The sequence below is a fragment of the Pezoporus occidentalis genome, unplaced genomic scaffold (genome assembly GCF_034315485.1).
Source record: "Pezoporus occidentalis ecotype Australia unplaced genomic scaffold, CSIRO_AGI_Poc_V1 ctg12, whole genome shotgun sequence".
Lineage (NCBI taxonomy): Eukaryota > Metazoa > Chordata > Aves > Psittaciformes > Psittacidae > Pezoporus > Pezoporus occidentalis.
Window position 1 is genome coordinate 5580294 of NW_026912994.1, and position 26524 is coordinate 5606817.

Below are 26524 nucleotides of genomic sequence, written 5' to 3' on the forward strand. Positions count from 1 at the left end.
GCCTGGGATTGCTCCGACCCAGGTGTAGGACCTTGCACTTGGCATGGTTAAACTTCATAAGGTTGGCATCAGCCCACCTCACAAGCGTATCAAGGTCCCTCTGGATGGCATTCCTTCCCTCCAGCGTATCAACTGAACCACACAGCTTGGTGTCATCGGCAAACTTGCTGAGGGCACACTCAATCCCACTGTCCATGTCAGTGACAAAGATGTTGAACAAGACCGGTCCCAACACCGATCCCTGAGGGACACCACTCGTTACTGGTCTCCAGCCGGACACTGAGCCATTGACCACAACTCTTTGCGTGCGGCCATCCAGCCAGCTCTTTATCCACCGAGTGGTCCATCCATCAAATTGATGTCTCTCCAATTTAGAGACAAGGATGTCGTGTGGGACAGTGTCGAATGCTTTACACAAATCCAGGTAGATGACATCAACTGCTCTACCCCTGTCCATCAGTTCTGTAGCCCCATCATAGAAGGCCACCAAATTGGTCGGGCAGGATTTGCTCTTAGTGAAGCCATGCTGGCTGTCACCAAGCACCTTGTTGATTTTCATGTGCCTTAGCATGCCTTCGAGGAGAATCTGCTCCAAGATTTTGCAGGCACAGAGGTGAGACTGACTGGTCTGTAATTCCCCGGGTCATCCATTTTCCCCTTCTTGAAAATGGGGGTTATATTTCCCCTTTTCCAGTCATTGGGAACTTCACCTGACTGCCATGATTTCTCAAATATGATGGCCAGTGGCTTCGCAACTTCATTTGCCAGCTCCTTCAGGACCCTCGGATGGATCTCATCAGGACCCATGGACTTGTGCACGTTCAGATTTTTAAGATGGTCTCGAACCAGTTCCTGCAGTGGGCGCAAGGTCTTCATTCTCACAGTCCCTGCATCTGCCTTCCAAGACTTGGGTGGTGTGGTCAGAGCCTTTGGCAGTGAAGACCGAGGCAAAGAAGTCATTCAGAACCTCAGCCTTCTCCAAATCCTGTGTAGCCAGTTCTCCTGAGAGCTTCCTGAGGGGGCCTACATTCTCCCTAGTCTGTTTTTTATTTGCTATGTACCTGTAGAATCCCTTCCTGTTATCTTTCACATCCCTAGCTAAGTTTAATTCTAACATAATCTCCTCTGTCTGGTAATGTTTGAGTTTGCAGGCTGAATCCAAAGCAAATGGTGGGAGTGCAAAAGAGGTTGTAGGGGAGGGCAACTTGTGATGCGCTGGAGCATATGAGATGCCTAGTAAAACAGAAGGTGCTCCAATGACTTTTGGCAAGGGATATAGCTTGACAATCCACAGCCGCTCTTGGAGTGATGGGAGAGGCAGGAAGATCAGTGGGTTTGTGTCGATGAAAGGAGCATGCATATAATTTATCCTGTCTGAGGCACTTGAGGTTGTTTCCAGTGGGAAAGCTGAGCTGTAATTAAGTTGCTGATGAGCATCGTATACAAGCCCTTCAGCTCTATAAACTGTGCCTTCAAAGGCATCTCTGCTCCTGTGACTGACCAAGGAGGAATTCAACCAGTATTTCCAATGAGCTGATGGATGCCTTTCTGAAACCAGATGCTCGGCAGCGAGCCACTCCACTTACCATCACTGAAAGCCTTGAAGCTTGTTGACTCTCTCAGCCAGTCACTAAACCCATAGCTGCAAGGGGATACTTCAGTAGGGGAGTGGATCTGTTTCTTCATCCATCTCTGCTGTGAGCTGCCCTAAGCTACTCTAGGTTCAGCTGGTACTAGCAACCTTGATGGTACGCCTGGGACACAGAGGTCTTGCTTGGACACAGGAGACATTGCTGTTGATTTATTTTTTTTTAAGGTATTTTAAGGTTTGGGGGAGTACTTCTTAAGTAAACCTATTAGGAAAGAAGGGTAGGAAAAACCTTATGAAATGACCGACCTGTTAGGCTTTTTGCTGCTGCACCCTGGGCTCAGGACCTCCAAGGAAGCACAGCTCCATTTGCATTTTCCTATCTCTTGGTGTAACAGAGAAAAGAATAGATTAATTCATACAAAACACCATCCAGCCCAGTAAACATGGAAGCCCTCGCAGGAGCTCCCTCTTTTACACTGGTTTGGAGGCTCAGCAGTAATACTGAACTTCAGAGCTCAGAGTCCACAGAGGGCAGGGAAGTGTGGAGGAGGAGAAAACTTCATGTCGAGTGGTGTGGCCTGGAGATGGCTAGGCTGGAAGCAATACTTGGGGCCCTACTTACTATCATGGTGGCTCTGCTAGCAAAACCTGTCGCAAGACTGAGCAGAACACTGGCTGCAGTCTGTCTATGCCACCTCCTGTTCACCTCATGCGCTGAGCAGTGAGACCGCATTGACTCTGCCACATCCTCTTGTGCCCCGAAGTATTCATCTGCCCAGTGTCATGCCTCTGAGATGGACATACCTGCTTTGAGAATCAGTATTTCAAAAGCTGTTGCAGATCCCCTTCATCATCCTGGATACTTTTGTTACTCCAGTGGCTGTGGAAATCATGGTGATGCACATAACCCTCCTAGTGTAGCCGGAACCTTCAGGTGGGTGCATGAGTGAAGTCATGCGATGCTTAAGAATCAATCACTAGGGACCAAGTGATAGAGTTTCTGCTAGCCTTCTGCAGAGGCGGATGGTGTAGCGCTCTGCAAAGCCCAGTTATGAGGTGCTGGGCACCAAGGGGCAGAGGTGGGGAATATTCACTTTGTGGGTAAGAAAAGCTCATGGCAACATGCTGCCAAAACGTGCTTCCAGGTGCTAATGTTTGCTTCGTGGTGTCAAGCACTGACCGGGGACAAACCAGGAGGGTGTAAAATGGCACCTTGGAAAGAGGAGGATACTTGGGGGCCCTCATCTGGAGAGAGAAAAATAAGAAGGTAGCAAGTGTGACACCTGGCCGGGGCATGCAGTCTCTACCCTAATTGTGTTTGAGGTCTGCAATAGTAGGTGGTTGTTCCGTGTGTGGACTTGGGGTGGAAGTCATCTCACCCAGCTGAGGGCTGTCTGATTGAAAGGGAGCTGCTCTGTTCTCCCCATGGTCACCTGTTCTAGCCTCCTGTTCCCAGGAAGGGAGAGATGCCCATTTGTCTTTAGTTACTATAGAAGAAAGCTGCAGAAGCTGGTAAATAGGTATATTTTGCTGCTAAATGTAGATAATAGTTTGATATCTAGGTGTTTACCGTCACCATCTCTTTGTTGCTATGCCATGCAAGGTCTCTAGCAGCTTTTCCTGCCTGGGATGCTGGTGACACCTCCCCTCTGCTCTTGCCTTCAGGCCGTGGAGAGTGTCACTGTGGGGAATGCAAGTGCCATGCGGGTTACATTGGGGACAACTGCAACTGCTCCACCGAGACAGATGGCTGTGTGTCCAGCGATGGGCAGATGTGCAGCGGCAGGGGCAGCTGCATCTGTGGGAAGTGCCAATGCACCGAGCCAGGGGCTTTTGGAGAGACGTGTGAGAAGTGTCCCACCTGCCCAGGTGTCTGCAGCACTAAAAGGTACTCATGGTGGAGTCAGGAGGGATGTCTCGCTGGTGGGAAGGGCAGCACTTTGGTTCCTGGGAGACTTTGCAGCTAAGGGGTTACTCCTGGTTCATTAAACAGGGGTGATGAGCCCCAGGCAAGCCTGCTGCAGCTCAAAGCCCACAGTAAGCAACCTGAGAGTATCCCAGAGGAGCTCCCAGAGGAGCAACAAGTGTTGTTGCCAAGTCCTCATGGAGGTTCATGTCCCTGTTTGTTTCCAGTGCTGTCCCACTCTGCAGGAAAGGCTGGCAGCCCCAGTTTTGCTCTACCCTCATCTGCAAACGTCTGGGCCCAGAGAGCTGCAAGCTGCAGAGGAGGGGAGGATGGGTATGACTGCCTGCCTCCCTCATAGCAGCAGAGGAGCCCTGGGCATCAGCTTCAGTCTGGCGCAGAGCAGCAATACCGTATGCCTTGATGTCAGGCAGGATGGATTTTGCCATAGCTGGTGTGAAGCTCCTGACATCCAAAGGGCAAACAGACCCCAAACCTACCTGCTGCTTTGTACCTCATTGATTCTATTCCTAGAATCTTGAGATGGAGATGCTTGGCCCTGAAGTTGCTTTTTCTTTATAGTGCAGATGTGCATTCTCCAGACCGACACCCAGGAAGTCACTTTCCCGGGGGTGAATCGCTGTGTTTATGTAGTTTCCTATGGGTGCTTCATCTTCCTCTCCATGTGTCTTTTTGCAGGGATTGCATTGAATGCAAGCTGTTTAACTCAGGAAGACTGGCTGATAACCAAACCTGCCAAAAGCACTGTAAGGATGAGATCATCACCACTGTGGATGTTCTTGGTAAGTAGGCAGCAGCAGAACTGCAGGCGGTGAGAGCCAGCAACTGTGGCATTTAGTTCCTCTTAACCAGACCAAGACCCATCTGGAACCTCAGGGGTTTAAAATGTATGTGTATATAGGATGTATATGTGGTATTTGTGACCCTCCCTATGGGCTGCAATATACATTGAGGTCAAACCCCTTGGATTCTAAATAACATCTTACCATATCTAAACATTGATGCCAGTGCAAGGAGCAAAGACAGTGGGATGAGATCAGATGAGAGAAGATTAAATGAGCCGTGGGAAACTGCAAAAGAACAAAGTATCACCCCAAAAAGACGTTCTCTAATCTTCTGAGAATTTTTCTTAGAAGAAGTGAGCTTGTAAGAAAGCAAAGCTGTTTTGGAGACAATGGTTTCTGCTTTGGTGGAACTGACTGCTAAAAGCCTCTTTGGCAAGCTCCTCTCCTTTGTGTTCTCTTCTAGAGGTCACCCAAATGTGCATCCTTCAGCAGATGACTTTTACCCCTTCTTTTCAAGCTCCATTCTGGGAGGCTCTAGTTGTTATTTAGGGGAATAGAGAGGATCCAAACTTGTGACAGCTTTAATTGCAATCCTGACCCTGGCCTTAGTGATACCCCTTGGAGAGAGGGATGGAGATCAAGCAGGGATAAATTATTGTCCACATCTGACATTTCCTCCTCTTCCCATAGTTTTTAGAGGTAGGAGTATTCTACCTTACTTGTCCTTTCTCTCCCTTCCTCCCAAGCTGCCTGCAGGCAATGTTTTTCCCATCAACTCCTCTTGTATCCAGTGTCTAGGTTTTGAATTACAACCAGTAGGGTTTCCTACCTTTCCCTTTGGGAGATTTGCTGCTGTTCTCACCATCCTCACTGCAGTTTAGCAGGGAGTGCACCTATAGAGCACCCTGAGAGAGGTTACAAGGCACTTCAAAATCATAGAAAGCTCCTTTCTGATGTCTGACATGCCTGTGTTTCTTAGGAGCCACCAAATACTGGGGATTAAAACTCAGTTCTCCTTCCTGGGTGTTGCAGCATTCCTAAAGCCAGGTTTTGTGCTGACTGCACACTGGGAGGTGAGTCTGGGCTGTGATTTGCTGACCCCCTACATGGCTTTCAGAGAAAAAACAGCCAGGTTTCTGGTTTAAGACATTTTTGAGAATTATGCTTATTCTTCAGTTCAGCTACTGCAGTCACATTGCAGGTGGTGCTGAGTTCTTGGGAGCTCAGGGCACCCTATGGCTTGGAGATCAGGGCTGCTAGAGAAAGGGGTAAAGCAAAATGTTCCTAGAGAAACCGTTTGGGAACTGTGGACTTCTTCACAGGCAGACTCAGCCAAATCCTGGTGCTCAAGTGTTTTTGTGTTATGTAGCACATCTTAGAAGTCCCTGCTGAGAGGCCAGACGCTGATATTTGTCATGGAAGACATAAGTCTGCATTGTCCTGGCAGTGGAGGATGGGATCTTCTTAAATACCAAGTTGTGATGAACACACCCTGGAAGATCCCAAGGGCCTTTTGGCTCTGGGTATGAAGCAACCAGTGCTTCAAAGCTTTGTAGAGCAGAGGCATCTCTTGGAATCTGAGCCAGAATGATCTATTTTGGGAGGCTTATATGACTTGTATTGGACTTTGCAGGATCTCCTTTGGTTCTGCAGTATTACATATCCATTCCTGATAGCTCCAGGGAGGAGGTTTCATGAGGGGAACATGATAGGTCCAGCGCTGAGCTGAACCTGCCAACAGCACACATCAGTCAAAGCACCTCTCTCTGTAGATGTGTGATCTCTCAAACTCAGTGAAGACCAACGGAAATAATTACTATCAAGACTTTATTCATCTGTATCTTTTAGAAGAATAATGGTGGAAGGATGGGATTGAAAGCAGATGGGCCTGGAGGAGCTAATATTTGCTGCTCAATTCAGAAGAGCATTAGTCAAGAAACATGGAAGTTTTATCTGTATTAATCTAATTAGTACCTTGCTTTGTAATAGTCAGCACTTCCCCAGCCTGCCTTTGATGTCACTGTATAGGTAGAGCATGTTTTTCCGTCCTGAGGTTTGTCCACACCAGGAACCTTGTCAGGACTCAACAGAGGGGCAGTTGCATCTAGGCTTAGAGCTGTTGAAGTGGAGGGTATTAATCTTTCAACTGAAAGCAAGTCAAAGGCATTGAAAGGAAAGACAGGAGAGAGATAAGGGGCTGAAACAGCAGTAGTCGTTAGCATGATAGTTTTTCAGCATGACAGACAGGCATGGATATGAGTGCAGTGAGCTATGGGAAGCATTTTCCAGGTGCCTAAGCCAAGGTCACATCTTTGCTGGACAGATAGACTGAAAGCCCAAATCCCTTCCTTTGCCTTGAAACTTGCAGCCCAAGCAGGCCTACAGAGATGTGCCCCTGCAGAGATACCTGGCATGGCTGGAGGTGTTGCCCCGTCTCCCTCCAGGCACTGTCACTACAATGAGGTGTCGTGGTTTAAACCCAGTCAGGTAACTCATTCACTCACTCCCCTCCTTCTTTCCCTCCCCCTACTCCCAAAGGGACGGAGAGGAGAATCAAAAAGAATGCAACTCCCACAGGTTGAGATAAGAACAGTTTAGTAACTAAGGTATAACACAAATCATTACTGCTACCACCAATGATAATAATGATACAGGAAATAACAAGGGAAGAGAATACAACACCTCACCACCAGCCAACCGATAACTCCCCCCCCCCAGCCCGACCAAGTACCAACCCATACCTCCTCCAACCCTGCAGTGCACCAGCCCTTCCGGGTAACTCCCAGTTACATCCTGGGCATGACGTGCTGTGGTATGGAATACCTCTTTGGTCAGTTTGGGTCAGGTGTCCTGTCTCTGCTTCCTCCCGGCTTCCCCTCCTCCCTGGCAGAGCATGAGGCTCACAAAGTCCTTGGCCAAACCAAAACATCCTTGTTATCAGCTCTGTTCCCAGGCCAAAAGTCAAAACACTGCACTGCACCAGCTACCAAGAAGGAGAAAAATGACTGCTACTGCTGAACCCAGGACATCAGGACACCCCATGAGTGTAGCCATGCAGGGCAGTAGATCTGCTGAAGTCATCCCTAGAGCTAGAGGTGCAAACCTCAGATGATGGCTTTGATAAAACTTTTTAACAGCTTTTGTGAAGCAGACCTCCTCAGGAAGCACCTTACAGTGATCAGAGCAGTGACAGGCTCTGGTCACAGTACGGTATGCCTGGTCTGTCTGGTATGTTAAACAGGCAAACATAGAGTGCCCGTATGGCCATGGGAATCAAATAGTCTCCTTTCTTGCAACTCCTGCATGTCCGCATCCTCCCCTCCAACCAACTCCTTCCTTCCCCTTCCCTCCCTCCTCCTCTCCCCATTTTCCTCTTCTATCTCACTCTTTAAAAACTTCTCAGCTGTTTCTGGAGCTGGAGCCGTTCAGCACAGCTGAAGCGTGAGCCAGCTGTGGGCTGCTGCTGCCGCTGGCCCTGTCTGTGGTCTCACAGGCTGGGCCTGAGCCCCTCACTTTCTCTTCAGCTTCCGCTCTTCAAGAAATGTAGCAAATTAAGAAGATGCCATTAATAGCCAAAACAGACTTGTGGAAAGGAAACGGTGGTGTGAGTGCGTGAAGTTGCATCTGCTTGCCATGCAGTGTTTGCTGAGTGCCACATTTTCTCCAGCAGTAAGTCTGGACACCGCTCAGTTAGAGTTTGCACAAATCGTGATCAAACGGTTCTGCTTTCCAGGCTTCCTCCCTGTTCCTCCTCTCCCAGGCTCATGGGAAGCCCTGCTCAGCTTGTAGGGGAGAATTGTGCTGATTTTTAATATTAAACCTGCCAGCTAAGTCAACCTAAGTGCCGTATTGCAGCTTTAGACGTGTCCATTAGGAAGGGTGACTAGGTCAAAAATCAGGGAAACCAATGCCATTGCAAGTTCTTATGGGGAATTTAGCTTAAAAAGAAGAAATTAGGATACAAGACTTCTTCAGTCTTTAGGACTTTTTTTTTTATTTAAAACATAATAAAATGTTCCGCAACTCTGCATTTCATTCCAGAAACAGATGACCCGAATGCGATTCTCTGCGCCTACCCAGTGAATAACTGTGTTATGAAGTTCACCTACTTGGAGCTTGCCAGTGGGAAATCCAACCTCACCGTTCTCAAAGAGCCAGGTTGGTTCTCCCTTGGGTTTGCTTTTAATAGCACAGGGTGCTCTGGGAGAGCTGGTGGGCTGGTGGGGAGCCTGGAGGTTTGCGGAAAGTTGTTTTCACTGGCTGCATAAAGGCACACATGAGCAGATGAACTGGGATGATTTAAAGTAACATGGTTTACAGTGCTAAAACCCAGATCCAAATGCTCCCAACTTAGTGAAAAAAGGAGTCTCAGAGTGAAATATGCACCTGAGCTGCCAGCATAGCTAGCAATTGGCTGAAGGGCTTTCTGCCAGCCTGGGATGGTTAAGTTAAACCCAGCCTATTTTTATAGCAAAAAGCATGCCATGTACTGGTTTGGTGATAGAGCCACTGGAGAAAAATATCTGAAGGGAGAACCTGATGATGCTGGTTAAGTCAGGATGTTAGGAAAGCTCCACACTACCTATGGATTTTTGCATTGCCAAAGTGCTAGTTTTTCTGGTCCGGGCAGTGTAAGGGCTGTGTCCCTGCCCCTGTGCCCTGGCTACTGTAGACAGCTGTGTTTTCAAGTGTTATTTTTGTCACGTGCAATGTGGTTTCCCAAAGCAAACCACACGTGGTGTTGCAGGACAAACTGGCAAGCACCCAGCAGCAGCTTCTTGCGATCTCCTCTGGTCTTCAGAGGCACAGGCCAGTACAGGAAAGACTGAGATACCACATGTTTTATTTAACTGGTGCTGCAGCTTGCACTTACTTAATTGAAAGACCAGTTGATTAGCTGATGTGATGTACTTATTTAATGTGCCTAGAGATCACCTCTGTCCATGTGGCCCAGAAGATGAGCTGGCTTTTGCCAGAGGCACCCTAATCCTCTGTGTCCCGCATGGGTCACCTGGCATTAAAACCAGGCATCACTGCTGGACGGTGGCACTACAGCACTGCTCTTCCCCGAAGCGCTGTGTGACATCCCAGTGACATCCATGAGAGCTGTGCCTTGACCTGCCTCTAGCCAGGAATTTTTTAACTAAAAAACATCCTCTTGGCTTCAGAGAGGACTGTTGCTTCTTTTTATTTAGTCACTGCTGCTAGGGCTGCCCTGAGGCCATGTGCTCAGTGGCTGCCATCCAGGTCCTTACATCCTGGTATTCTGATCCAGAATACACTTGCACCAGGGCTATTTACCTCCTCCCCCTTGTTATCAGCATGCAGCTCAGCCCCCAGCACCGTGACGATTGTGCTGGCAGTGATCGGCAGTGTGGTCCTGGTCGGCATCCTCCTGCTGGGGCTCTGGAAGCTGCTCGTCACCATTCACGACAGGCGGGAGTTCGACCGATTCCAGAGTGAACGTTCCCGGGCCAGATACGAAATGGTGAGCCAGGGTAGGGATGCTGCTGGTGTATCAGAGGGCTACTGCGGTGCACCAGCAGCAAACAGCTCTGCAGTGATGGAGAACAGTGGCAGGTGTGGGGAATGTGGGTGCTCATACTCCGCAGCAGGGCTTCAGGGTCTGGCACATTGCACTGCCCTTCCCCTTGGAAAGTTACAAATGCTCTGCAAAATTATACTCAGCCTTTGGTTTCATCATGTATTCCCCAGCAGTACTGAAGGGCTGAAGGAGGGAGGGGAGCGGGGACCAGGCTCCAACTGGTGACAGCCGGGTTGGTCTGGTCTATGATGGAGCGTTTCTGGGAGGTTTGAGATGGGGTTTGCAGCATGTGAGGATATTACCTGTGCCTGCAGACAGGACAGAAGGCAGGTCTGATAGGCAAACTATGGAAAAACAGTACTGTTTTTGGATCTAAATGCACATTTCAGTCAAACTAACTGGAAAATGAAAGGGGGATTAGATATATTTTAACCAGATATGGAATTTGTTACTCATCTTTGTTCTTTCTGTCTGCTTATTTCTCCAAAGGCATCCAATCCTCTCTACCGAAAGCCTATTTCCACACATAATGTAGAGTTCACGTTCAACAAGCTCAACAAGTCTTACAATGGTACAGTTGACTGATGGGGTCTTGGTGCCTTAGACTGCTGAGGACAATTGCTTGACTGTACGTGCTGCTTCCCCACTTGAAGATGGGATCCTCTTCAGGGTGGAGAATCCCTTACGACAGGACTGGTCGATGACCAGAGCCTGATATTTGCACAGTAAGGAGAAAAGTCTGGTTCATTCTGGAGGCACAGACGCAAAGACAGGCTCCCCGCCTGTGCTGATGGACTCCGAGCCGCGTACGACTCCGTACCCCAGCTTTCTGGATATATTAAACCTGCCAACTAAGTCAACCAAGTGCCATATTGCAGCTTTAGACATATCCCTTTAGAAAGGGTGACTAGGTCAAAAATCAGGGGAACCCATGCCATTGCAAGTTGTTAGGGGGAAATTAGCTTAAAAAGAAGAGGGTTTTGGAAGCATTTGTGTAAGAAATTAGGATACAGGAGTTCTGCAGTCTTTAGGATTTTTTTTATATAAAAACCAAAATAAAACTATTGTGCATATATGATGCTGTAAGTAGAATTCATTGTTTCCTTCCTAAGCTTCCCACCAAAACTGAGGCTTGCTCCTGCAAGCAACAGTGGTGCTGCCTGATTGTTTTATTAATAAAGCCTTATCAGCCAAAGCATGGCTATAAAAATAGGAGATGGAGCCTCAGTGACTGCTGCAGAAGGTATGTTGATTTAATACCCTGGTTTTGACCCAGGGCTGGGAGTGCCAGAAGGAGCTCCTGCTCTGTGCCGGAGGTGTTAAACAGACAGGAAGCTGGTGGGAGCCCAAGGGAAATTGGAGTTTAGGCTGAGGAAACTAAATTAAACACCATTCCTTGGGGTGGGCAAGGAAGCATCTGGTCTGGGTGCCTGCAGGAGGGCAGCTGGGAGCACACAGCACCTCATCCAGACCTCTGCCGTTTTACCAGAAGACTACTGCTGTGGGGTCTAGGGGAGCCCAACTGGAAAAGCAGGGAAGCCCTGAGCTTCTGGCTGGAATGGGAGCTGGACAAAACCCTGTGTTTTTGCTTCACAGCATACATCCAGCTTTGGTTTGTTGGGTTTTTCCCCCAAAAAACTGTTTCTCCAGCCACATCTGTTTTGCTCTGGAGCTGGGGTTTGGGTTTCCCTGGCTGACAGCTGCAGTTTTAGACCTACACAGTCTGCAGTGAGGCTGCAGCCACTGGCAGGAGAGAGAAGCCGGAGCAATTGCTACTGCTGCTCTTTATTTTTTTCCCTTTGTTTTGGTTTTATTCTTGTCTCTTTGCCCTGAACAGATCATGCAATGCTCAGCAGAAGGAAACTTGCCAGGGAAAAGCAAAAACAAATGGTGTTCATTGTTTTGACTTGCTCTTCTCATTGGAAAAGGGCCATGGGCCCATCCTTCCGGGCTTTTTTTTTACTTTATTTGGTTTTGCCTCTATAAACAGAAGCTCTTATTTGCTCAGTATAAACAGCTCTCCTTCAAGAGCTTTATGGTCCCCCCTGCTCCTAGCAGCAGCACTGAAGAAATGCAGCAGCGCACACTAAAAATAGCTGAAACTGGAGAACTTTAGGAGCACAGCAAGTGGCACATCAGCAACATCAGTGCTGATCAGGTTGGGGTAAAAACCCCAAAACCCAGACCAAATGAAGCCTGTACTTTGTCTTCCCACTTGATTCCACTAAATCTGCCCTAGCAGGGGAGGAGGGTGTATTTCCTACACAATATTGAAGTACAGGCTAAAGTCTGCAGTCTGAAATGTTATGTATCGAATACCTGGGACTAACACTGCCACCTGGGAAGGAGCATCCATGGGGCACATTCAGTTTTTGTGACCATCCCACTGCCTAGTGCCAGACTGGCAAGGTAGATTTCATTACTATCACAAAAGTAATGATAGTAAACAGTCAAAACATAATCAGCACAAGTAAACAGAACAAGTTAGACTTGGTAGAAGTGACTATTTCACACAAGCTGTACTGCCCCAGCATGGAAAGAGGGAGCAGGAAGGAAAATGGAGGGAAAAGAAGGCCAGGAATGTTTCAAACCACCTTTGCCACCCAAAGTAGCAATCTCTGAACACAGCTTTGCTGCTCTTAATTCGTAAGGGACCAAGCAGTTTGAAAACAAAACCACTCCTTTGCTTTATTTCCTTGCATTCTGAAAAGAAAGGGACAGGCAGTGCCTCCCTGCCACCCTTTCCCTTGCAGATTACCATTCTGCTATGGCATTTCCCAGCACACTGGGTTAGTGCTGAGAGACCAGGACAATCACAGGCCAGGCACCCAAGCCAGTGTGCAAAAAGACGGGAATAGGGTTGATGCTGTTGGTGGAGAGCATCCTGCTGCATGTGGTGCTGGACCAGGAAGGTTCTTTACAAGTTGCTTCTAAAGAAAAAGAAGAGGAAGTGATGCTAAGAGCAAGAAGGCTTTGCTTTACTGTGTAAGCAGATCTGCGTTTACCCTTGCAAGGTTAGTGCCAAGCACAGTCATGGGAATGGTGTATTTCAGTCAGCAGCAGTTCATTTGTGTCCCTAAATAGAGGCAGCTTGACCACAGCTAGCATTCCTGAATGAAAACTCCATCAAAAGGCATCAGTGGGTCACATGTAATGGAAAAATGTCAGTGCTTTGTCTAGCCAAGCTGGAATCCGGATGCCATTGCAACATCAACTCCTCCTGCTTCCCCAGCCACAGCTGGCGGCTGCTGCTGTATGGCCACTGGGAGTGGGGCTTGCCAGCACGTTTTCCCTGTGCTGCTGGTGTTTCGGGGGGAGAAAGCATCATATCGTGCCTTGGGAAAAGTCGAGACCAATGGCAGCATTATTTGCTTTGTCGGTTGTGGAGGTACACTGTAACCCTTTGCTGTAATACAAACCAGAGTGAGGCATGCCCTCTTTGTATCCCATTTGCCCCTTATAGTGGAGTGAGAAGGTACTCAATAGCTGCAGGCAAAGACCAAGCTCTCAAACATGAATGCCCCACACTCTTGAGCCTGTTTAACCTTGTGTTTCTCCAGCCACGTGGAAAGTAAATGACGTAGTGTTTTGAGTAAGGGTCACCAAGATGCCTGGCAGGAAATACCAGAAGTAACTGACTCCATCTGCAGCCCAGCAGCATCTCCTGGCCCTTATATCCCAACATCATCTTCATATCAGAACACATGTTGAACTGGAACTGACTTTGTTCCTCCACCTCATATTCACTGCCAGCCTACCAAAAGCCAAACAAAACAATACAGCAGAGACGTGGGGGTTTATTTCATCCTGTCCCTTTCTCCATGCCCACTATTTAGTGCTGGTGTCCACTGGACTCTGCCCAACAGAAACTTCTCCAGTTGGTTCTCATGACCCAGAAGGGTTACCCAGCCTGGGGGGTGGACAAAGACTGCAAGCATGGATTCACAGAACTCTGGTATACACAAGGACATGGAGCCTTTATTTCCTAAATTAATCCATTGCATTTTACTACAGGTCACCTCTATCAAGGCAAGTATACTTACGATTAACAAAACAAGTATAGCTATACTACAAACTACTACCAAACAGCTGTCATGGTTTAACCCCAGCTGGCAACTAAGCCCCAGTCAGCCACTCTCTCACTCCCCCTTGGTGGGATGGGGGAGAGAATCAGAAGGGTAAAAGTGAGGAAACCCACGTGTTGAGATAAAGACAGGTTAGTAGGTAAAGCAAAAGCTCCATACTAGCTACTAAGAAAATTAACTCTATTCCAGCCAAAACCAGCACAAGCAAATATACAGAAGTTGACAGCAGCAGAAATCAATGTCAGCAGCAATGAATATCAGTAGCAAGTATATATTTCAATTTTACAAGTTATTACAGAGTTACCACTAGTAAAGTAGTGAATACACTTATCAGTAATTATTATTTCAGAAATAGCTTCAAGTTGCAGCAAGGGAGGTTTTGATCGAATATTAGGAAATACTTTTTCACCAAAAGGGTTATCAAGCATCGGAACAGGATGTCCAAGGAAATGGTGGAGTCACAATCCCTGGAGGCACTTAAAAGATGTGTAGATGTGGCACTTGGGTTCATGGCTTAGTGGTGGACTTCCCCTTCTTGAAAATGGGGGTTATATTTCCCTTTTTCCAGTCATCAGGAACTTCACCTGACTGCCATGATTTCTCAAGTATGATGGCCAGTGGCTTAGCAACTTCATTCACCAGCTCCTTCAGGACCCTCGGATGGATCTCATCAGGACCCATGGACTTGTGCACATTCAGATTTTTAAGATGGTCTCGAACCAGATCCTCTCCTACTGTGGGCACAAAGTCTTCAGTCTCACAGTCCCTGCATCTGCCTTCCAAGACTTGGGTGGTGCAGTCAGAGCCTTTGGCAGTGAAGACCGAGGCAAAGAAGTCATTCAGAACCTCAGCCTTCTCCAAATCCTGTGTAGAAAGTTCTCCTGAGAGCTTCCTGAGGGGCCTGCATTCTCCCTAGTCTGTTTTTTATTTGCCATGTACCTATAGAATCCCTTCCTGTTATCCTTAACATCCCTAGCCAAGTTTAATTCTAACTGGTCCCTAGCTTCCCGGACAACATCCCTGTAGTCTTTCCAGACCACCTCTCCTTGCTTCCACCTTTTATAAGCCTCTGTTTTTCCCTCTAAGTTTCCTCAGGAGCTCCTTATCCATCCAAGAAGGTCTCCTGGCCCTCCTGCTGCACTTGCTTCTCGTTGGGATGCAACACTCCTGAGCTTGTAGCAGGTGATCCTTGAATATCAACCAACAGTCCTGGGCCCCCCTGCCCTCTAGGGCTGTAGCCCATGGAACCTTACTAAGCAGGTTCCTGAAGAGGCCAAAGTCTGCTCTTCTGAAGTCCAGGGCAGTGAGCTTGCTGCACGCTCTTCTCACTGTCCTGAGAATCTTGAATTCGAGCATCTCGTGATCGCTGCATCCAAGGCTGCCCTGGAGAGACACATTTCCAACGAGCCCTTCCCTGTTGGTGAGCGCAACGTCAAGCATGGCACCTCTCCTTGTCGGCTCCCCTATTACTTGCAGAAGGAAGTTGTCTTCTACACAATCGAGGAACCTCCTGGATTGCTTGTGCCGGGCCGTATCATCCTTCCAACAGATGTCAGGGTGGTTGAAGTCACCCATGAGAACAAGGGCCTGTGAGCGTGAGGCTTTTCCTATCTGTCTACGGAGTGCTTCATCCAGAGAGTCCTCCTGATTAGGCAGTCTGTAACAGATCCCCACAGTCATGTCCCCCATAGCTGTTCTCCCTTTGATCCTGACCCACAAGCTCTCTGTTAACTGCTCACCTGTCCCCAGACAGAGTTCCATACTCTCCAGCCTGTCACTGGCATAAATAGGAACTCTCCCTCCCCATCTCCCCAGCCTGTCTATCCTAAAAAGCCCATAACCTTCCATTCCAACACTCCAGTCATAGGAGCCATCCCACCATGTTTCTGTGATTCCAATGATATATCCCCATAGATGTGCGCACATCTCTAATTCTTGTTTATTCCCCATACTATAGACGCTTGTATAGAGGCACCTGAGCCAATCTCAGAATTAAGCCTACTCATTGGCTGGAATGCCTGAAGTAGCTCTATATTCACTCCAAGCGTTTATTACAGCATCTCACTGGTAGGGTTGTAATTGATCATTTCATCCTCCCCCAGCAAATCTAGTTTAAAGCTGTCTTCACCGGTGTGGCAAGTCTTCTACCAGAGCAGCTCTTCCCCTTTGTCAGGCAGGTCCCATCAGTAGATGTGGCTTCCCAAAGCAGTTCCCATGGTCTAAGTAACCAAACCCTGACTACAGCATCACCCCTTTAACCATCTGTTAAACCTGCTAGATTCACCTACTCATTTCAAGGCTTTCCCTCTTGACCTGGAGGATTGATGAAAAGATTATCTGAGCCCCAGAGTCCCTTCTTGCCTTTCCCAGGGCTACAGAACAGTCAGTGCCACCTCTGCACCTGGCAGAATCATGGAAAAGATTATTCATGAAAAACAACAAGGTGCTTGGTGACAGCCAGCATGGCTTCACTAAGGGCAAATCCTGCTTAACCAATTTGGTGTCCTTTTATGATGGGGCTACAGAACTGATGGACGGGGGCAGAGGAGTTGACATCATCTACCTGGACTTGTGCAAAGCATTTGACACTGTCCTGCATTACATCCTTGTCTCTAAATTGGAGAGACATCAATTGGACAGGTGGACCACTTGATGGATAAAGAACTGGCTGACCTCGACACTCCTGAGATGTAGGCTCCATTTTGGGTGAAAAGTAAGTCCTTTTTCTGTTACAGAGACATAAAGGGGTGTAGGACACCACCTCCCAAAACAGCCAATAGATGCTGCTAATTTCTATTTTTCACCTGGCACAGCCAACTGATGATGGTTTCTGTTCTCTCAGACCAATTTTTGTTTTAGCAGACTGTTTTTCTGTTCTGCGAGTTTGGACAACCAATAGCAGTTACTGATTCGTCCTTTCTCAGGATGTTTTCCTTCTTTTCCAGACTGGCTTTTTTCACCTTCCCAGATGATAAGCTGTTGTTACAGTTCCTTGGTTTTGTGCTTTGCATTGATGATGTCTCAGGATAGCTCTGGTTTCTTGGTATTCAGCTGTACTTCAAATCTGCCAGCTGCACTCCTCAGGGACGCTTCTGGTTCCCGGGCTGGCAGGAGTTTTCTTTCCTCATTTTTTTGAGCAGTCTTCTTCTGTTCAGTATTTTCCCCCTTATATTCAGGTTGCCTTTATGGCTGCTCCCATCATCAGCCTAAAATTATACCTCTCAGCAAAGCAGAAATTACCAGCTACAGGGAACACTGCAGAATTCTCCCATCTAAATAGTCCTTTCTGTAAACTCTCTTTTGTATAGCTACTATTAGTTGTTCAGGAACAGATCAAAAGTGACTGCACTAGTTTGGCTTCTCCTTCTGCAATACCTATTTGGGCTAAATGCAGCCTATGGCATATCATCACACTTCTGCTAGGGAGGCCATGCCGTAAGCAAGAACTTCATAGTTAGAGCCTTGTTCGGGCTTTCTCCTGTTCTCAGTACATTCCAGCCTCCATCTACAACCCTGCATTTTCACAGCCTGACTGTGGATAGCATCAGCTTATGAGAAAATGTTCAGAGCAGAACATGGATCATGTAGAAACAGAGAAACAAGACTGAGGACAATGTTAACCCAGACATGCAGGCATGGTCACAGCTCCCAGCCTGCAAACGCCTGCCAAAAGAGGTAGAGGAAAACCTGAAGCTGGAGCAGGCTGAGTTTTAATTTGCTGCATCATTCAGACATGAAGCTGTACTTGTCACTGTGGTACAGGCTGACCAAGAACCAACAGAGTGATTCCAAACAAACAAAACACCCAGCCTGTCTAGCCCACAGTCCAGTTACAAGTCTTCCAAAACAGAGCATTTCCCTGAGACAGTGACCTCCAAAACTCAGATCTGGAAACTTCCTCTGGGTGTTTCACATTCTTTGGTCCTGTTCCCTAAATGCAATGTTTATGTCACTTGCTAAAAAAATCCACAGCAACAAGCTTTCCACATAAAGGGAAGTGATTCAGTTATTTTTCTGGGATTAAGTCTTGAATAAACTTTCCATAGAAAAGGCTAATGAAACTATAGTATGACCTGTCAATTATTGCAATGTTGATACTGTGACATACAAATGCTTTTAAGCACAAAAAATTTAATCCTGTTATATTTAATTCAGTGCTGGGTTTATCAAGATTTGGAAGAATTTTAAGTCTGAGTAAAGCACTGTACGTATGCAGTTACATTGACTGAAGTGTCCAGGCTGGGTTCCCTTGACACAGCACACCTTGTGCTAGAAAGAGATACCCACAACCTCAGAGAGATAGAGTGAACTTTACATACAAATATCAAAACCTACATAACAATTCCTTAATGGTTCCAGCTTGTGCTGGTGTCTCACACAGTCCCTGCTACACTGCTTTGAAAAAGCAGTAAGTCAGCCTTCCTCCTGCTGCCAGCACTGACAACACTTGATCAGTCTTATTTCACTATGAAAAGCATGATACCCTTTCATTTTGTTGCAACCATACTCCAGGGTGGATTAAGGATGACAATTTCATATAAATGCCTACTTGGCAGATAATACAAATCATGTGATAACCTAGTAATTTAAATATAGCCTTACGCCTCTACCCCAGACTCAATCAGATCAGAGAATGAACTGCAAGACTTTCAGATTCATATATTATGATGCAAATGAGTTTTGTAAATTGTGACCTAGTTCCCATGTTAGGAACAGTTGGGACCAACAGCAGGAACCATGCGATGAATGTAAGCAGCAGGGGCAAGAAAGGAAATTAACATTTGTTCTTAATTTGAAATGTTTTTTTAATCACTTTCAGGTGCCTCAAAGGAAGTGCACACACTTGTTTTCTATAATCATTCTGACAGAAGAATGCATATAGGAGGTAACATGTTTTTGTTTCACTAATTGAAATGTTTGCAACATTGGTGTCAGATGAAGCACCAGAATACAGCTCTTTCTGGATGATTTACTGAGTACACAACGAAGGACTGTGAAATTACGTTTTCCAATTGATCTGTTCCTCAGAACTCGTTTTGTGAAGAAAATCAGTAGCACATATCCTCTAAGTGACTGGATATTAAATCACATCTATCTCTCCAAATGCAGTGGCTATTCTTCCAGGTAAAGGCCTGATAAACTAGCTCTCTAAAGAGTCTGCTCAGGGATTTGGCTGCATGGATGTCAGCTGCTTAACATGTGGATCCAGCACAATTAGTGGAAAATACCAAACTCACAAAAATCTGCTTACACTGTAACAGTGAGCCTACAACAACAAACAGCGCTGAACTCCAGCCCAAGGGAGCATTCTGGTAAACTCTACTGTTTTAAATAGGTGTGACTGGTTGAAAACCAGGCAGATTTTCATCCAAAGCATACTTAAGAGTTGGTACCATCATCACTGGAAATTAGCTGTAAAAGAACTAGGATATCGATTGCACTGACAAAAATGGGATCTTAGCTCCCTCTGGTGGAACAAGTGATTTCCTGCAAAACAGTTTGAGAAAGTTTTGTTTCTGCTACAGGCCTCAAAGCCGCTATACGATTAGGATGAGACAGTAAACAAATTCCAAATCCTCCATTCACTTTGAAGGACAGGAACTTCTCAGAAGTTGATGTCAAGTACCAAGACTCACGACTGTTGCAGGGTGGCTGCACAAGATACAACACCTTCATCATTTTCTAGCTGTGAAAGATGGCCAGAGAGCCTCTATCTTCCCTGGATGGAGTTCTCCAGAGGCAAACTATGATACATAAGACAACTATTGAACCAAATGTTAGCTTGAAGGGAAAACAAATCACACACACACAGACTAAGTTTCAACATTCTCTCCACACTAACCAACTCCTAGGCCTCATAAGCAGCCCCATCATCAAAATGAGTGGAAGCACACCTCCAGGGCATATGAAGTATGTAAGGGTAAAGTCATCATCTCCAACACAGCCAGCCAGGAAAGTCATCCAGTTGTTTGTTTCTGAACCCTGACTGGCTACAGACCACAGCGTCAAAAATACAAGAAGCCTAAGGCCAAGTCTAAGACCAAGTCTTCATCCCTCAGTCTTACACACTCTGTATAGATTAAACACAACCAACACTCAACAAAAACTTTGTGAACTTCAGCGTAACTCAGATTTATTTTGAAAGGCTTAGTTAAAAGCAAGTACTAATGCCAAGAAAACATTTCTCACTATATACAGTTGTTCCTAGCCTACAGTTTCCTCTCATTAAAGGAATCAACAGCTCTAACTGTAATTAAGCACACAACAACTAGTTGCTCTGAAAAATTCTTTGTAACTCCTGTAAACAGAAGCATGAGTAATTCCTGCAATCACAAACATACTAGAGTGACTTTTGTAATACTGGAGTTCTGAAAATGGTATGTAACAGTGCCACAGAAGAAAGACTTACAGACCCAATGAAAAGAAAACAGTAGCAAAAGTATTTATTAAACACCACATTATTCAATTTCAGTGTCGGATTAAGACCCATCCATACTTGCTCCTTGGAAATAGCAGAGCTGAGTAATCCTGTGAGAGTGGGGCAGCAGGTCAGGTCTGCAACGGAAGTTTATTAAGAACACTAAAATACTGTTCCCATAGCCAGAAGGAATTTGAGGGTGAGGAAAAGAAAGAAAAAGCAACAACAGCCAAATACGCTTGGAGTGTTTCATGCAATGTTTTTCAACAGAGAAAAGCTTTTTTAAGACTGAGCATCAACTTTTGATTTCATATATTCCATTATTAAAAAACACAACCATGGTGTGTACAACTTAATCTGTATGATAACAATTAAAAACAATTTAATTAGTTCTCCAAAAGGGCAGTTTTCTACTGGCTGAAGTGTCTATATATTTAACTGGAAGTCTCACGATGATTGAAGCTCCTTCAGCTTTGCTTATGGACTAGCAAAGCAGGCTGCTTTCAATCTTCTGCATGAATACCAAGTCTGCTTAAGTAGCTCTCCCAAGCTGCTTTTCTGTACTTCTCTGCTTCTTGAAGACGGTCTGAAGCTGACAAGATGCCACGTCCCACAATAATGACATCCGAACCTTTTTCGCCAATAACTTCCTTGGGGCTTAGGTACTTCTGCCCAAGGTTATCACCTGGAACAGAAACACCATTTTTTTCTAGTTTTATGAAAGCGTATCTACTAAAAACCTTCAAAGAGATGCTGGAACAGAGAACAGGTATGCTGTTCCAGCTCTCACCCTAACAACCCAAATATGTAACTAGAACTGTCACTCCAACTAGTGAACCCCCTGTTACACAGACACAATTTAACAGACGGCACCTTCCTTTTTCATGATTTAACTGTTCTATCTGTTGTGACTGGTATGCAAAGAAGCACCTACCAGGATTACTGAAATGAGCTGTCACTTTGCTTAAAACAGGCAAAACCCCAAAACTTTCACATAAAAGCCTGTTAATTTCACTTCGGGGTTTGTAAGAATTAAGTATTGCAGAGAAACACATCTCCTCTACCTGGTTCAGTGATAACCTGTCACATCAGTGTAACACTTCCAGTTCATTCATGCTGCATCTACATCAGCATCAACAAACTTCTGTAGTTGTCAAAAACCTTTTCTTCTACTCCTACTGAGCATGTGATTATGTAACCTATCTGAAGACATTTCACATGTTTTAAGGACTGTGCTTTACAGTATGCACAGACCTCAGCACACGGACAAAGCTGTGTAGTCTGCTGGCTGCCCTTCAGATCAGCATACCCAGAAATGCAGAAGGCAGCCCATAATGGTGGCAAACAGAGACTCTTCCCACCAGAGAATCCGCAATCAAACTTTCTTCAGAAGTCACTTCTTCACTGAAGGCTAAATCACTTACTGTATTTACAGACAGACTATAAATGTTTCAGAAGACATTACCTCCAGTTTGCAGCTGCACCCCTGGAGTTAAGTGAAGAAATTCTGGTTTATTACTAACTCTAGATGTAGATATGAATCCAAACACAAAATCAGAGTTGTCTTCAGCCATCTGTACCTGAAACAGATCAGCAAACAGTTACAAGTGATATACATAAAATTAACCTTGACTAGCAATGTGTTTCTCATCCACCCTTTGACACATTATTAAGCTGTGCAAGGCAGCAGCATCAAACACCTGCTCTTACTTTACCAATACAAAGTCACCCAGAGCTAACTCACCCCCCACTGATCTTGCTGCACCTGCAGCCAGGAATATGAGTGTTACTAGTTTTTTTCTATGTTATAAATACTACAGTGAATGAAGAATGAAAACCAATTAGAAATTTATCACTTCATGAAAAAAAAGGGGGGGGGGGAGAGGTCTGGGGGCTGGTGTTAATAGCAAACTTGGTGTGTCTAATAGAATTTAGAGAATGAACTGTGACCACCTCCCCAGACGAGCCTACAGCTGCAACCTTTAACCACCAGTCAGATTTCTGAGTCTCCAAGGAGAGAAAACAAACACAACTGTAACTGTTAGAGCTGGAGAGACTTTTGGAAGTACAAATACTAGAAGCCCATAAAACCTCCCTGTCACAACACTTTACAAGCTTTTAACCCCAAAAAAGACTGCCTACTTACTGCAGCTTTTGTGTATTCAGCCGTTATAAGTGACCCACGGGAACTCATCTCAGCAATCAGAAGACAGCCACGCTGGAGAGGAAGACCTACTTCCTTCAGACCTTTGACAACTCCAGAGCCGGGAACCACATGGGCATTAATGATGTCTGACCAGGATGCAATTCTAAACACACCCCCTGAGGACATGGATAAAAGACACAGGCAAAGCCTCATTAGAAATGTATTAAACAGGAAACACAAGTTAAACAAAAACAAGCTGCATGCTTAATCACTCACATTTTAGAAGACAGTTTTACTATTCAAGCTTGACAGTTACGAGTTCAGTGTCAGACAGTTCTGACAGCTGCCTAATCAAAAAGTGTAATCTCTGTTTTACTTTTCACAAATGCTTTTCAGCATCACACCTTTAATGCTCACCAAGATGTTTATGGAAACCTAGAAATCCACCATCACGGGTGCTACCCTTCGATACAGTATGCAGATCATTTGGGAGATACGGAACAGAAAAAAATGCTTCTACAGTTGCAAATGCAGAATCGAATGACAGCCATAACAACCACACAAGCATAAAATAGCAGGCTGCCTCAAGAAGCCACACTGTTTTCTCACAGCAAACAACTAGTCAGAAGTGCTTACTGAGCACAACAATAGATACATAAAAAGGTTTAGGAGGGAAGGGACCTTTGGAGGTCATGCTCTTAGAGCAGGGTTAACTTCAAAACTAGATCTGGTTGCTCAGGGCTTTGTCCCCTTGAGTCTTCTCCAAGGCTGGAGATTCCACAATCTGTCCTGGCAACCCATGCCAGCACTGCAGTTACACAGTGAAGTTACAGTAAATCGAGGCTGATGACAATCACCTTCATACTGATGTTTCACTGTGTTTCCAATGTCTGCAAATTTCCTGTCTTCAAAAATCAAGAACTCGTGTTGATCTGCGAGTGTTCTTAACTCCTTTACTACCTCTTGGGTGTAATCATTCAGGATGTCTATATGAGTCTTCAGGATACAAATGCTGGGACCCAGGGTGGCAGCTAACTGCAGCAGCTCTTTGGAGCTAGTGACATCAGCAGAAAGGCATAAGTTTGTTTGCTTCTTTCCCATGAGTGCAAGAAGCCTGGCTGCAATAGGATGCACCCCCGGCAGTTTGGCACGAGCGCTGAAGCTCAGCTCTTTGCACAGCCTCTTCAAAGGAGCAGGACCATTCTGAGCCACTGGCTCAAATACATTTCCCTGAATGAATTTCTTCACCTTTTCAACCATCTCAACAGACACTTCTCCTTGCTGTTGGAGGATCTCCAACACCCCAGACAATGTGCACACAGAGTGCAGGCGAATTCCACATTCCTCTAACCTGGCCTTCCCACCCTGCTCCCTGTCCAAGAGCACTACAGCATCCATGACTTTTAATCCTTCTTTCCGAAGAACTTCTGCAGTTTCGAGTACACTAGATCCACTTGTTACCACATCTTCAATGATCAAGCATGTTTCTCCTGGATTAATCGTGCCTTCTACCAGCCGCTTAGTACCTTAAGAATAAAAAACAAACACTCCACTAAACAAAGAAACTTTAAAAGACCCCACAAAAGTATCTAAATTTTAACTTGTTACGCTAATGTTGAGATCAACTTGTTCAAATTACACTGCGGCATATCCTGAGTGTCCAATGAAACTGGATTTCAAGAAAATAGGAATTTCACATTCACTGTAAATATGGCGATAATTTGTTTAGTTATTACCTGATACCATTTATCTCAGGTCTTATCACAGCTCAGTCACTGATCTGTAATTCAATTCATCAAGATGTTACTTCTCCAAGTTAATAAAGTATTTCTTTGGGTTCCAGAAGTTATGCTCCATTAACAAAACTGACATACGGTTAACTGCAGAAATTTAAATCTCTGGATAAGATGCCTACAGCAATTTAGTATTGCCATGAACTGAATGCTCCAAATTACAAAACTGTTCTCTCCAGTTATTAGGAAGTCTTTAAAGTTGCCAAGTTATTGGTGCTTTTCAGCATATTCCCGATTTTCCACAGGCAGCATTCTGTGCTTAATATGCCTGTTAGAACAATTACAAGTAGAGCCCCAAATGCCTCTGCCTTAACCAACAACAGGCACACATCCATGAAAGACCTCCTGGAGGGCAACAACAAAGGATGTATGCTTTCTCAGGAAGCAGCAAGCAGCAGGAGAACATTATGCAGGGAGTGTGGTGCTTAGACCATGACAGCCTTTCTAGAAAACAAGTGTGTTACAGCTTTGCAACACATGTGACACCAGAAACCTTGTGCCTGGCAGTTAATTGTTGTCACAATTGGCTTTTCATTTACAAGAAGGAACAGCAAACGTTTACATGCCTCGCACATGAACACAGGAGTTACATTTGTTTTGACAAGCATACTTTCTAATTAAATACTATAGGAAGAGTATAGGTCTTGTCACACGTAGAAATCCAGCTGCTACGGTAGGTTAACACTTCAGCCTTTTCTCCCTCTTCCTTCATCAAAAGCAAATAAATGGCTTCTGAAGAGACTAGAGAGGTTCCTCTTGTCCGTACTCAAAATCTGTTTGGGGATGAGATGTGTCACTGTTCTCAGCATATCAGAGAAACTGAGTTACATATCTTGGTCTCTAGAAGAGGCCAGTAACCCAAAAGCATGCTAGTGGTGCTAAGGGGAAAAAAGATGCTGCTGGAGACACAAACAAAACCCACCCCAATAGACAAAAATCGCCCTCCTCAAGAGTTTCCAAACACACTACAGCAAGGATTCAAGCTGCAGCCTCATCAGCAACCAGCTGGGAGAGCCCTATCAGGTTGGGGCGCTGTGGGAGGCATGTTTGAGGGGGAACAGGAGCTCCGTTTTGCACTAGAGCAGTAACCTTAAATTGGGATGGAGATGCTGCACATTTTACAAGAGAGCCACAGGCTGCCCAAACAAGACAAGAAGTAGACACAAATTCTCGATCTGAAAGTTTTACCATAGTCTTTTGCTTCCTTCCTCCGTATAAGCATCGGAACCTGCTTTTCTGAGCAGATAATTGTGGCCAACGGCAGCGCAGTGTACGGGACACCACACACGCAGTCATACGGCACACCGGCATCTTTGGCTGCTTGAAAGAGAAGATCTGCAACCTGAAAAAAAGAAACCCAAACGCTCCTTTAAGGAATCAGACTGGTGTGACCGTGATCAAGGGAACGCACTGCCGAGAAGAGCAACGCAAACGCATGAGAAACTCTTCCCTCCACAGGACCAGGGGCAGCCGCTGTCCCCGCAGCGAGCGGACAGACAACGTCCGCACCCAGCGGGCCCCGTGCCTCCCGCCTTCCCTCAGCTAAACGAGCCTGTCAGCCCCGGCAGCGGCGGGCACCTGCCGGAGGAGGCGCGGGTGCGACACGAGCCCGCGCAGGTCGATGTACACGGGGGAGGCGCGGCCGCTCTTCAGCACGAAGTCACCGAACCGCAGGGAGCCCGCCTCGCGCAGCGCCCCCGCCACGCGCCCCGCCGCCGACATCCCGCTGCGCGCAGGGAGATGACGGAAGCGGGGAAACGGGAAGAGAGAACTGCGCGCATGCGCAGGAGGGCAGCGCGGCGCTCTTCCCCGCCGGGCCCGGCCTGCCCTACCGTACCGCGCCACAGAGCCCAGCCCGCCCGGCAGGGGGCGCAGCTCCCCCTCGGTACTCGGCGTCCGTGCGGGAGGCGCGCTCGGGGGGTGCCGGTCCCGGGCGGCAGCAGCGCTTCCCGCCGGGAAGCGGAAACGGCTGCCGCGGGGTGGGTTTGATGTGAGCCGGGGGTTTCGCTGTCCCGCGGCGCTCGGTGTGAGTGCCCAGACGGCAGCGTGGTTCCCGGGTTGGTGCCCGCAAGGCTAAGGGCTGCACGGAGCGAGAGTCCTCGCTCTAGTGTCCCGAGATCCCTCTGAAACAGGTGAGCTGTACAAAGTGGTCAGGAAGCTCCGAGTCCCCGAGGCCTCCGACAGGTTGCCATATGTGTGAAATGAGACTGACCCGGTCCTCTCTGAACAACTGTATT

At 46.5% G+C, this 26524-nt stretch overlaps 2 protein-coding genes across 3 annotated transcripts in view; one reads left to right on the plus strand and one right to left on the minus strand.

Annotated features, from left to right (window-relative positions):
- Nucleotides 1-10918, plus strand: part of ITGB5 (integrin subunit beta 5) — a 65851-nt gene extending 54933 nt beyond the window's left edge. For both annotated transcript variants that reach the window (XM_062607018.1, XM_062607027.1), the window contains 5 exons: nucleotides 3257-3479; nucleotides 4194-4297; nucleotides 8342-8458; nucleotides 9622-9788; nucleotides 10335-10918. In XM_062607018.1, the coding sequence (XP_062463002.1) occupies nucleotides 3257-3479; nucleotides 4194-4297; nucleotides 8342-8458; nucleotides 9622-9788; nucleotides 10335-10430 (707 nt within the window). In that variant the 3' untranslated portion in view covers nucleotides 10431-10918. The remainder of the gene's footprint in view (nucleotides 1-3256; nucleotides 3480-4193; nucleotides 4298-8341; nucleotides 8459-9621; nucleotides 9789-10334) is intronic.
- A 9438-nt stretch (nucleotides 10919-20356) lies between these two features.
- UMPS (uridine monophosphate synthetase) lies at nucleotides 20357-26036 on the minus strand. The gene is made up of 6 exons (XM_062607038.1): nucleotides 25866-26036; nucleotides 25476-25629; nucleotides 23352-24020; nucleotides 22495-22670; nucleotides 21814-21928; nucleotides 20357-21033 (listed from the first exon to the last, which is right to left on the minus strand). Exons 1-6 carry the CDS (start codon nucleotides 26007-26009, stop codon nucleotides 20852-20854), a joined length of 1440 nt encoding a protein of 479 aa, XP_062463022.1. The 5' UTR covers nucleotides 26010-26036; the 3' UTR covers nucleotides 20357-20851.
- Nucleotides 26037-26524: the final 488 nt, after the last annotated feature.

Excerpts from the sequence above, each read along its gene's own strand:
- UMPS (XM_062607038.1), bottom strand. The coding sequence starts at position 26,009 with ATGTCGGCGGCGGGGCGCGTGGCGGGGGCGCTGCGCGAGGCGGGCTCC. Across the intron at positions 25,630-25,865 it reads ACCCGCGCCTCCTCCGGCAG|GTTGCAGATCTTCTCTTTCA; the intron begins GTGCCCGCCGCT and ends TCTTTTTTTCAG. Across the intron at positions 21,034-21,813 it reads GGTGCAGCTGCAAACTGGAG|GTGATAACCTTGGGCAGAAG; the intron begins GTAATGTCTTCT and ends TTTCTGTTCCAG.